This window comes from Amblyraja radiata, chromosome 26 (assembly GCF_010909765.2).
Source record: "Amblyraja radiata isolate CabotCenter1 chromosome 26, sAmbRad1.1.pri, whole genome shotgun sequence".
In the NCBI taxonomy this organism is placed as follows: domain Eukaryota; kingdom Metazoa; phylum Chordata; class Chondrichthyes; order Rajiformes; family Rajidae; genus Amblyraja; species Amblyraja radiata.
In genome coordinates, this window is record NC_045981.1 from 18,251,493 (window position 1) to 18,264,604 (window position 13,112).

The 13,112-nt window shown below is 42.1% G+C and overlaps 1 protein-coding gene across 1 annotated transcript in view; it reads right to left on the minus strand.

Moving 5' to 3' along the window:
* fscn2 (fascin actin-bundling protein 2, retinal) overlaps nt 1-1,571 on the minus strand; it is a 38,545-nt gene extending 36,974 nt beyond the window's left edge. The window contains exon 1 of the mRNA XM_033044366.1: nt 53-1,571. Within this exon, the coding sequence (XP_032900257.1) occupies nt 53-875 (823 nt within the window). The 5' untranslated portion in view covers nt 876-1,571. The remainder of the gene's footprint in view (nt 1-52) is intronic.
* Nucleotides 1,572-13,112: the final 11,541 nt, after the last annotated feature.

A 13,112-nucleotide genomic window follows, 5' to 3' on the forward strand; every position in this document is an offset into this window, starting at 1 on the left:
GTGCAGCAGCATCTATGGAGCGAAGGAAATAGGCTTTCTACATGTATCTCACCTTGTCTGATTGATACCAGGCGGCCGTTGCAAGCCCGTAAAACCACTTGGGGGTGACTCTGCTCCAAATCGAAGAGATCATCCTTGCCAGGCTTGGAGTTTCTTCCCGACCTCAGAGTGCCAATCGGTCCCATTGCACTCAGATATTTCCCCTCGTGGTCCTTGAAGGCGATTTTCCCAGCTTTAAATTCCAAGGTGTAGCTAGTGTCCAAATCTCGCTTGTTAACTAGCTTCCCATCGGTACGGAGAAACCTGTTGTCGCAGGTCTGGATGCTGTACTTCTTATCTTGATAGATCAGAGTGATGAGAGCATCCACCCCCCAGGGAATGTTGCTATCAGCGGATAGCTCGTCCTCTTGCATCGAGAGATGGGCGTATCTTTTCCGATTGACGCTTAAAAGGTTCGCCTGGGGATGGCTGGCCAGGTGAATAGACCAGAATTCAGACTCGGTGATGTTCTGGGCAAAACACGAGAGATGGTCTTCGGTTCCACCAAAGTAGCGCTTGTGGGGTTCAGATTGCAAGGTCCACCTGCCGTCGCCATGTGCAATGACCGTGAACCTACAGTCATCGTCTGGCTTCTCGGCTTCACATGACACGTTGCCATCCTTGTTAGCCAACAGGTAGCGCCCAAGGTGACTCCTGAGAAAGACCACGGAGTTTTTGCCATCGTCTTGCTCCAACGTCCAGATCTGTTTCTTCTTTAGGCTGGCGCCTGATGCATTCACCTTGAAACCAAACGCTTCTGCCGTCAAGTATTTGTTGTTGTAGTTGATTAGTCCAAATTGGATCTTTAAAGCTTGGTGGGTTCCGTTAGTGGGCATCTCTTTCCTTTCAACTTATTTTTTCCAACTTGCAGGGCAACTTCAACCCGCTCTTCCAGCTGTTCTCAGAAACAATACAAGCACTTTTTTTGTGTGGATCTGCTCCTTAAAGACTTAAAGAGGTCCAAATTGCCAAAACATCCAAACACTACACACGCATCCAGTGACGTTGGCTTAAATGTCCAGTCATTTACCCTCTTAGCTCTCCCACTATCCGCTATAAAGCCTTTAATAGCGATTAACAAAAAAAAGCACCTCAGCAAATAATTTAAATATTCTCAAAGCTTTAGGATTTCAAGATCTGTTTTTGTGCAAGTCGATTTTTTTTTTTGGTGGGAAGTAAATTGCTTGTCTCGCCTGCTGAAGTCTGCACGTCGAGGATTATACACACGAATTTTAATAGACTGCCAGCGCTCTGTCATTAATAGCAGCGCCCGATAGCGCGACGAAAGGAAGGTTTATGTCAAACAGTGGTCCTTTGTACGTTTCCTTCGCTCCCCTTGAGTCCCAGTGGATATATCTCTTCAGACTCAATGCGGTTGACTGGAGAGTCCTTTCTTCTGTCTCAGAGCACCTTTAGATACAGGCACCTCCAGCCTCCAGAGTACATCTCTCAACCCTTGCTCACCGGCTACCCGTGCCTCTGAATTATTGCGCAGTTTTTTCAGCGTGTAAACTTGGATGAAATGCGATAGCGTTTACCTGCAGTAGAGTTGGCTTGGTGTCCTCTTTCTCTTGTGCTGGAGGGTAGAGTTACCCGGGTCTCTGATTCCTTCTCAGCGGGTCATCTACAGCCGGCTTCTGTTATAGTGTAAGCTTCTTTGCAATTAACTCAGAGCCTCGATTTCTCAGTCTTAATCCTTTTATCCTGTGGTATTCCAAAACACCTTCCTCCATCTGTCCTGTCTCTACCTTCAGTTATCTCCTTTCCCGGCAAAATAAAACATTACTAAATGAAGATGAGGCTGGAAAGGGTACATACGAGAATGTTGCCAGGCCCAGAAGGTCTGAGCTAAAGGAAGCGGTTGAGTAGGCTGGGACTCTATTCCTTGGAACACAGCAGGATGAGGGAATAATCTTATAGAGGTGTATAAAATAATGAGAGGAATAGATCTGGTAGAAGCACAGAGTCTCTTGCCCAGAGTAGGTGAATCAAGGACAGAGGACAGGTTTAAGGCAAAGGAGAAAATATTTAATAGGAATCTGAGGGGAAACCTTTTCACATAAAGGGTGGTGGGTGTATGGAACAAGCTGCCAGAGGAGGTAGGTAAGGCAGGGACTATCCCAACGTTTAAGAAAGAATTAGACAGGTAAATGGAGAGGACAGGTTTGGAAGGATACGGACCAAACACGGGCAGGTGGGACTAATGTAGCTGGGACATGTTGGCAGGTGTGAACAAATTGGGCCAAAGGGCCTGTTTCTATGCTGTATCACTGCATGATGTTATGACTCTATGAACTCAGCTATAAAACTAGACTCCGGCTGGTGAATGGGTGCAGTGTGCATCTAGACACTGCTACCATGCGCCTGGTGACAATGCTTTATGTTTCCATGTACACCATAGCAGATTCTCTGCCTGTCTTCGAAGAGTAACAAGCAACAGGTTTATTACTGTGCAAACCCAAATTAAGAATCCGTGGCTTATCGTGAATGCTGTAAAAACATTCTGGCCCACTGAGTTACTCCAGCATTTTCTGTCTATCTTCGGTGTAAACCAGCATCTTTCATTCATTGTTCTTTATCTCTCCACATCACTGTCTATATCTCTCGTTTACCTTATCCCGAACCAGTCTGAAGAAGGATTTCGACCCGAAACTTCACCCATTCCTTCTGCTGCCTGTCCCGCTGAGTTACTGCAGCTTTTTGTGTCTATTGCCACAGGAAGTAGTTGAGTCAGGCACAATAACAGCATTTAAAGGACACTTGGGCAGGTACATGGATAGGAAAGGTTTAGAGAGCTATGGGCCAAATACGGGCATATGGAACTAATTTAGATGAGCATATTGGTCATCATGGATGTGTTGGGCTAAGGGACCTGTTTCCATGCTGTATAACTTGTGACTATGAGTCTTTCCCACTTTTAACCTGTAACCTAATTTAGTTAATTTAGGTAATCCGTTATGATTTGCAAGCAATTAATATATTCTCCAAAGCTCTACTGAAGCAACTACATCAACTTTGATAATGTGGCTAGCTCTGAGCCTTTAGGAATAATTCATCCATAAAATACATCAAACACACCTGCATCTTTCCCATCCACCTCAACCTGCAGGAAAGAACAACAGAGAGCTTTCAGCCATGTAACTCCAGCTGATTTTAACTTTTCAAAGCACTAGAAATTAATTTAGGTTGAGCCTGTTCCGCGTAGTATAAAATTACACCAGGCAGTTTATTTGCTAATCAGGCTATTGAAACTATTCAAACATTGATTATTTTCTCTAGAGCATTGGAGGCTGAAGGGAGACCTGCCTGAAGTATATAAATGTACTATACAGTCAGAACATTTTTCCCAGGGTGGAGCTTTAAGGTGAGAGGAGAAAAGTTTATGGGAGATGTGCGGGTTAAGCTTTTCACAGAGAAAGAACTGGGTGTCTACAATGCTTTGCCTAAGGTAGTGGGGGAGGCATATCAAATAGTGGAGTTTGGTTGGCTTTTGGATAGACACCAGGATATGCAGGGAATGGAAGGATATGGATCAGGTGCAGGCAGAGAAGATTAGTATAGCTTGGCATAGACATCATGGGCTGATGGGCATGTCCAACACAGTGCTATTCTATGTTCAAACAGTCCAGGATTTTACATCAAAAAAGAAATGTGCATTTATTTATAATGTTTGTTTTTTAACTTTCACATGAGACTCACTGGGACTTTTCCTCACAGATCCGGCCTTGCTCAATAATACAGCCTTCTGGTCAGTAATAAGGACCACACGTGGCAAAAGAGTACCTGCTCCCGAAAAAAAATAAAAATAAAAATGGCTACATCACATCCTATGAAAGCAGTAAAAGCGCTAAAATAAACTGAACATTTCAGAAATTCAGAAACATTTGAAAACCTATATAACTTCTTTTTTTTTAAACAAAGAAAAACTTAAAAGCACCAAATACTTCAAAATGAAAATAAAGTAATTCCAAACATGCTTAGTGGCCATTGACTAAAAACATATGGGTTTGCAATTTGTCGGCACAATTCCAGAAAAAGTGTAGAGTAGATGAAAGTTGCGTTAAGGCAGTGTTAATCAATTCTGAGCACATTTCTGCGATAGTTAACTTTAATAACTGTTTATCATTTTAGTTTGCGTGCAAGTTTTTCATTTACACTCATGTTGTCTTTCAGGTGGCAGTTTGCGAAAATGATCACAATGATAGTGCAACAACAAAAATTAGTTTCTGATGAGATTTTGCACCAGCTTTAATCATGAGTGGTGATTTTGCACTAATTTTAACATGAGTGGTATATTCACAACTTAAACCATCATTCAATGATGATGAAGGCTCAAACTAAATGTTATTTATATGGTCAAAACATCCCTCATGCAGTTACAGTGTAGAACAATTCTGCTGAAACAAAATTCAAGTAGACTGAAGATAGACACAAAATGCTGGAGTAACTCAGGCAGCATCTCTGGAGAAATAGAATAGGCGACATTTCGGGTCGAGACCCTTCTTCAGAGTGAGAGTCAGGAAAGAGGGAAATTAGAGGTGATAATGAAAGGATATGAACAGTGAAACTAGCAGGACTACTAAGGTGGGGAGTGACGGAGAGCGAGGGAATACAAGGGTTAATTGAAATGAGAGAAATCAATATTCGTACCACTGGGTTGTAAGCTTCCCAATTAGACTGCATTAGACCAAATTAGTCAAGTAGACAGACCCAGTCACTTCTACAGGTGATTTTACCAGGTTCCTCTCAAGCCTTAGTATCCATAAATGTTTAATCTAACAGAAATAAATAACCGCACAGCCACCTTTTGATGGGGCAAGGATTGCTTACCACACGGCTACATACTGAAGTTGGGCAGTTTCTCTGGTGATAACGGGTCCCTTTCAGACAAGTAAAATGCATTCCATGCTCACTTTGAACAGAATGTTGGTGGAATGTCGTCATCTGCCCCGATAGCCTCGGATGTGCCTGCACCCTCAGTCACTGTTGTAGTTGTAGGTGTCAGATCAACCTTCCTGATGGTGAACCCATCGAAAACCACTGGCCTGGATGGAGTTCCTGGTCATGTCCTCAGGATCTGTGCGGACAAACTGGTCGAGGTAGTCACAGACATTTTTAACCTCTCATTCTGTCCACAATCATCCCGATGCCAAATAAAAGTAAGGTAGAGTGCCTTAAAGACTACTGGCCAGTGGCTCTGACACCCACCATCATGACGTTTTGAGAGCCTGGTCATGGCACACATTAACTCCAGCCTCCCAGATAGCCTTGACCAACTACAGTTTGCCTACTATCGCAACAGGTCCATGGCAGAAGCCATCTCCCTTACCCTGACATTCATCACTGGAGCATCTAGATAGCAAGGACATCAAGACCAGGCTCTTATTTATTGAATGTAGCTATGCTTTCAAGACTATAACCAAACTCGTCTCCAAACTGCTGGACCTAGGAATCAGCACCCCTTTCCCACTGGATCCTCGACTTTCCGATCCATAGACCACAATCATCCTCCACAATAATTCTCACCACTGGTACACCGTAAGGATATGCTCTCTCCCCTCTATACTCCATAGACACTCACAACTGTCAGGCCAATTTCTTCTCAAACTCCATCTACTAGTTTGCAGATGACACTACTGCAGTGGGCTGGATGTCAAACAATGCTGAGACGGAGTACAGGAAGGAGATGGAGAGCTTAGTAACATAATGTGAAGACACCAACCCCTTCCTCAATGTCAGCAAGATGAAGGAGCTAATTATTAACTTTAGGAAGTATGATAGAGTACATGCCCCAATCAGCATCAATGGTGCCAAAGTGGAAATGAACAAGAGCTTCAGGTTTCTAGGCATAAACATCACCAACAATCTGTCTAACTACATTGAATCCAAGGCCAAGAAAGCACACCAATGCCTCTACATGCTCAAGAAACTAAGGAAGTTTGGCCAGTCTCCAACAACTCTTACCAACTTCTACAGATGCACTGTAAATAGCATACTATCAGATTGCACCACAGCCTGGTTTGGGAACATAGACAATAGGTGCAAGAGGAGGCCATTTGGCCCTTCGAGCTCTGCCCAAAGCCATAAAATACTGCAGAGAGTTGTGGATGTAGCCTAGAGCTAGACCATCATGCAAACCAGCCTTCCCACCATCATCTCCATCTGCACTTCACACTGCATCGAGAATGCAGCCAACATAATCAAGGACTTTTTCATCCTGGTCATTTCCTCTTCTCCTGGCTCTCAATGGCAGAAGATACAAAAGCTTAAAAGTATGTATAACCAGATACAGGAACAGCTTTATCCCCTTTGTTATCAGATTACAGCAGGAACTGGAGCACCCGGAGAGAACCCGGCAGTCACAGGGAGAATGTACAAACTCTGAGCAGACAGCACCCATAGTCAGGATTGAATCCGGGTCCCTGGCTCTGTAAGACACCAACTCTACCGTTGTGCCACTGTGCCGTCCCAAAGATGGGTAAGCTATGGAGAAGGTTCAGTAGAGATTAACCAAAATGATTCCAGGGATGAGGATGGGAGTTGCTCGACAAGCCAGCTTTGTTCTGCTTAGAAAAGCAGTTTCGAGGAGACTTGACAGAAGTGTTTAAAATCAGAAAGGATATGATTAGACTAGACTAGAAGGAGAGAAACTCTTTGATTTATCAAAGAAGCCAAGAACCTGGGTGGATAGAATGAAGATGTTTGGCAAATGAGCCAGGAATGACTGATAGGTTCTGGAATGCACTGCCAGATGTGGTAGTGGTGGCAACATCAATAGTAGCATTTCAAAAGGAAAGGATTTTCAAAAACATGGTGTCACGTGGAATTGGCCGAGCTGGCTTTATATACAGCCTGCACTGACTCAATGGGCCAAATGGCTTCAATCTGTGTTCCAGACATTTTGTGATTCTATACAGCCAGTCAGCATAAAAATGGATTCATCCTGTTTGTTATGCTTCAGAGGATATCTGAGCAGAATTGGTTAGCATTAAGTAGCAGGCCAAAGTACAGATCGGTTCAGATTTGAGTAGGATCACTCTTACTTCAGTAGTATCTGTCTCCTGTCAAGACCTTCTCCATCCACTTTATTACAGAGCCGGAAGTTGCAGCATGCACCCAATATCTGGCACCTCTGATAGCAGCTGTTAGTGTTCAATGTCACCAGCCCTCTCCCTTCCCCCATTTGTCCACCCCAAGGAATATATCAGCAAGGCGACAGGCAGAGCTGTTAACACCGACTTTTGGAAACCTGCCAATGGATGAAAGACCAACTGATATAAACACAGAAAATATTGGAAGCATTCAGTGGGTGTTGTCATGCAGTATCTGCGGATAGAGAAACAGAGATAACATTTCATGTCAAAGACATATCATCAGAAGGCCTGAAACATTAACTCTGACTCTTCACAAATGCTGGCTGACCTGTTAATTCCAATTTTTTTTTTCTTTCAGATTTACAGCAATTTCATTTTTTTGCTTTTGTCTCTTTTTGATTGACAAAAGTGGTGGCCCTCAATTTAAAAAAATGTTAAAAGGTTCATTTCTTTAGTTGCTTCGGGCCACAGACTTCTTGCAGCATGTCATTTAGTTTGGTCCTGGAGAGGGGCCAAAACCAATTTGTACCTGCCATGTTTCTGCAATTCACACAACTTTTTAACCCAAAGGAATATTGCCATGACTTATATGTTGCAAGTAAAAATCATGTTAATTGTGGGTACATTAATGTTATTTTGCACTCCAAGATTTATGCTATTGTTATTGAACAAGTACTCAGAAAATGGTGCTGAAACGAAAGTTAATTGAGGCACGCATCCATATTTGTTTTCAAACAGCAATTGGATCAGTTTTGGGGGAAAGAAGAGTGGAAGGAATTCTGATACAATTAATTGTTTAGTCTAAAATTAAGTAATATTTATCCAATCCAAGTGATTAACTCAAATCCTTGACACACTGCTGGTTTAGGAGAGGAGAGTGATTTCAAATGTAAGATAGGAAACACATCGACAAACTAAGGCTTAGAAATAAAAACTGAAAATCCAGAAAACCCAGCATCCATGGAAAGAGAAAGAGTTAAATTTTCAGATCTGAGACCTTTCATCAAAATTGAGTCAGGGCATAGCATTCGTCATTAAAATTCCTGCTTTGCCAGGGACATTTTAGCTTTGATCTTGTTTGCCTATGCACCTGCCTCAGGTTTTACAACTTTAGTGGCCAGAAAGCATTGATGGTAATCTACCGAGGCCACAGAGCAGTCAGTCAGATGCCGTGTAATAGGCAGCATCAACACAAGTAGACAGATTGGTAATGAAGGCATATAGTATGCTTGCCTTCATTCGGGGCATTGTGTATAAGAGTCAGGAAGTTGTGTTGCAGTTTGGTTAGGCTGCATTTGGAATATTGTGTAGGAAGGAACTGCAGATGCTGGTTTAAATCAAAAATAGACACAAAGAGCTGGAGTAACTCAGCGGGTCAGTCAGCATCTCTGGAGAAAAGGAATAGGTGACATTTCGGGTTGAGACCCTTCTACAGCGCGGACTTTCCATCGCGGAGCCGGGCGATCCCTTGCCGGGGGTCGCCAGAAGAAGTGCTCCGATCGCTGGCCCGTGGACTACGGCATCCTGAAGCCGTGGTCTGCGGAGCTTCTAGCCGCGGGCGCGGTGTGGACTTTAAGAGCTCCGACCGCAAGCCTGCGGCCTATAACATCGTGAAGCTCCGATCTCCAATAGGAAGCGGCCGATTCGGGACCTCCAAGCCGCGGAGTGTCCGCCCGTCCCGATGTCGGAGTTTCAAGCATCCCGATGAGAGTGCCTGTACATCAGGCCATCCGTAGCAGCGACTGCGGATGGTTCATGGCCCTGACCATGGATGAACAAGGGACGAGGACTGATAAAGTTATTGCCTTCCACCACAGTGAAGAATGTTAATTCCACTGTGGTGGATGTTCATGTTATATTCTATTGTATATTGTGCTCTTTTGTTTGTATGGCTGCATGGTAAATCAAATTCAACTGTACCTTAATTGGTGCATATGGCAATAAATGTGAACTTGGACTTGAAAGGGAAATGAGAGATATGTACGATGATATAGAGAAATATAGAGGAAATGAATGAAAGATATGCAATAAAGTAACAATGATAAAGAAAACAGCCCATTGTTAACTGTGTGTTAGGTGAAAACGAGTTATTGTCTGTGGTTCTGGTCACCCCCTCACAGAAAGGATGTGGTGACGGGTGCGGAAGAGGTTTCCAGAATGAGGTTTCCTCATTTCATCATTCATGACGTTGGCTGCATCAGTACGTGGGTGAAGTAGTAATTTAATGGGCATTAATATAAAAATAATGTTATTTGCTTAATCAAAAGGTGGTGTTTCATTTCTTGGTTTGCTGAAAAAAATATCAGTTTTCCCACCTGGAAAGAAATAAAGAGAATTGAGACTAAATTGCCATAGATCACACATGTGACACATTTCCAATTAGCTTGTCAAATGTTGAGGTCTTTGAACAATTATTGTCCTGCCATCTCAGTCAGGTAGTAACTGGATGCAGAAAAAATAATGCTAAAAAAATAAAGATATCATGATTCACGCCTTTCAATAAAATGTCTGTTTTTAATGATATTTTAGTTTAGTTTAGTTGAGAGATATAGCGTGCAAACAGGCCCTCTGGCCCACCGAGTCCACGGCGACCAATGATCACCTGTACACCAGTTCTATCCTACACACTAAGGACAATTTACACAAGCCAATCAACCTACAAACCTACACATCTTTGGAATGTGCAAGGAAACCGGAGCACCCAGAGAAAACCTAGGTGTTCACAGGGAGAACGTGCAAATTCTGTACAGATAGCACCCGTAGACAGAATCAACCCCGCGTCTAGGGCGCTGTAAGGCAGCAACTCCAACTGTGCCACTGTGTTGCCCTATAAGAGCATTGATTTAAGAATTTATGGTAAACACAGTATAATTTTGCAGGTTTTCCTGCAGTGCAGCAAGCATTATATCTACTTAAGGAATCCATGAATTACTGTTGTGTTTAATCTCTTTAAAGTAGTGGTCAGTCTCTGATTTCCTAGTCACGTTCCTATTTTACTAACAGCGCAGGTTAAGTTTCGGTTGTGTCGGAATGTATGCTACACTGCTAGCCTTGGTGGATTGGTTTCTAATGATTATTTCATACCGAGTCTCATGTCATTAGTTTTGCTTACACACTGCACTCTTCTTTACTTAGCTTCCCTTCTACAGCCAGGCATCTATTACCTAATCAATTTTAGAGATAGTACAATCAAAAAGCTACAGGACATGAAAACAAATCTAACCAACATAAACGAGCTTGTCTCCTGATACCTTAGTAATTAGAAACCCTTATCAAAAGAAATTAAAGGTTGTATCTATCTTCTGACAGAACTCTGATGGAAACTACTGTCTCCTGATGACAATTGGCTCTTGTTGGGGAATGGATACCAATCAATGCCTTTGACAAATAAAAAGAATTGAGAAAGATAATTTGATAGACAAAAGGAACTACAAATGCTGGAATCTTGAGTACAACACAAAGCGCTGGATTATCTCAACGGGTCAGGTAGCATCTCTGGAGGAGGATAGGTGATGTTTCATGTTGGGACCTTTCTTCAGGCTCCAGTTAGTAGTTTAGTTTAGTTCATATGAATAGAACTTTACAAAAATTCTTTACCTATTCCCACCCTTAATTGTAATACATTTATGCTGTGTGGCACCTCTTATTTCCAGATGGCAGGAAAAAAAATCTTCTTTGTCACCTTCGTATACAAGAAGAAAATATACTCATAAGTTAGGGCTTCTCGATAGACTTTTACTTTTTCCTACCTTTCTAGTCCTGCACTAAGGACTAAATCTTTCCAGACATCTCAGCAGAAATATACCCCAGACAAACTCCTAAGATCTCTCATGTTCCATTAGTTACAACTCTCTCTCGCTGGAGAAATTGCAGAAAGTTAATTACTTAGAAATGTGCAGCAACAGGAATTTAAAGCTAAAGTGCTCAATTTATAACCAACCTTTACAATCTTTTTACAATCGTTTAACATTAATAGCATTGGATGATTTTTACTATTTATATTATTATATGAATTGTTAAAATATCACATTTGTAATCTGTAATAAAAATTATTTGCATTACATTTTCTTAAAACTTTTTTGGAATGATCTTCCTCAGTTTCTAATCCAATTTTATTATTTTCTGTTTATTTTCCCTGATCCATTTTTGAAATATTATTTAGCTCTGAACAAATAATTGCAAAGTGAATTGTTCTAGGATACCAAATTATTTATGATCTGGATAGAAAGAAAGCCTAGTTTTTTTAGTTTAGAGATACAGTGCAGAAACTTTGGCACTTCGCGTCCGCACCGACCAGCGATCCCCGTACACTAACACTATCCTACACACGAGGGACAATTTACAAAAGCCAATAAACTTACACACCCGTACGTCATTGGAATGTGGAAAGAAACCGGAGGACCCGGAGAAAACCTACGCAGTCAGGGGGAGAACATACAAACTCTATACAGACAGCACCCTAGTCAGGATAAAACGCGGGTTTCTGGCGCTGTGAGGCAGCAACTTTGCTGTGGTGCCATATGAGCGAATGAAAGTGGAGAGTTATTTTCTGTCCCTACCTACTGCATTTATTCTTCCTGAGTATTCTAATCGATTCGGGAAAGTACTGTTTGACACCCTCTGCAGAACTGAAGTCCGCCACCAGATCCCATCCCTCGTGTGCAAAAACATTCTGGTCCCTGCACCTCAAAGCAATTCATGGAGACCCATCTATGCTACAACTCGGAAGTGTGACAATTATCCTGGAGGATTATGGTGCCGAACCAATGCCACACTCCAACAAGGTCACTGAGGGACAAAAAAAAGATGGACAGTTTACACGGAGGCAGTCATGGGCAAACGTCAATGTATTTCTTGGTAATCCAAAAAAAAAATCTATCCCATGTATAATTTCATTTCAAATCTGTGTTGCGTTTATGTTCCCTGGTTGAACAGAATGATTGCTGGTTCCTTTGTTTGCCCAGACGTTCCCAAAACAAATTGGTTGAAGCGAAAACCAGATTTGTTTATTGTCATATACACCAGGTTGCAATGAAATTCCTTGTTCGCATGAATTCCCAGGGTAAACAGTACACATACAGTAATGAAAAATGCAACAAAAGTGAGGGTAAAACAGTAGGGTGATGCAAAACATTTGGTGCAAACTGAAAAAGAATATTAAAGTACAATAAAATAACTGAATGAGGTAGAGTTAAGAATAAGAGTATGTGACACCTTCGTGATGGTGGTGTGAAAGAGATGACTGGTTCAGGAGTCTGATAGCAGTGGGAGGAAACTATTCTATGCCTGGATGACTGGGCTTTCATAGAAACATTAAAAAATAGGTGCAAGAGTAGGCCGTTCGGCCCTTCAAGCCAGCACCGCCATTCAATATGATCATGGCTGATCATCTAAAATCAGTACCCCATTCCTGCTTTTTCCCCATATCCCTTGATTCCTTTGGCCCTAAGAGCTAAATCTAACTCTCTTGAAAACATCCAGTGAATTGGCCTTCTGGGGCAGAGAATTCCACAGATTCACAACTCTCTTGGTGAAAATTTTCTTCTTCATGAATGAATAAGTATATTGGCCAATTATGTGCACATACAAGGAATTTGCCTTGGTGCTCCGCTCACAAGTAACAACATGACATACAGTAACAATTCAGAATGACACATAAAACATTAAACAATAATAATAAAACATTATAGTTTATAGATGTGAATGAAATAAAATACCAGAGCTAAAGGAGGTTACAGACTTTTGGTTATAGAGCTAATGTTCGTGGAAAAAAGCTGTTTTTATGTCTGGCTGTGGCGGCTTTGACAGTCCAGAGTTGCCTTCCAGAGGGAGGTGCTTCAAAGAGTTTGTGGCCAGGGTGAGAGGGGTCAGAGATGATCTCAGGGCTGCCAACTCTCACGCATTGAGCGTGAGAATCACGCATTTGGCCAAATTCTCACGCTCTCACGCTGATCACAAATTTCTCACGCTCTGCCATGA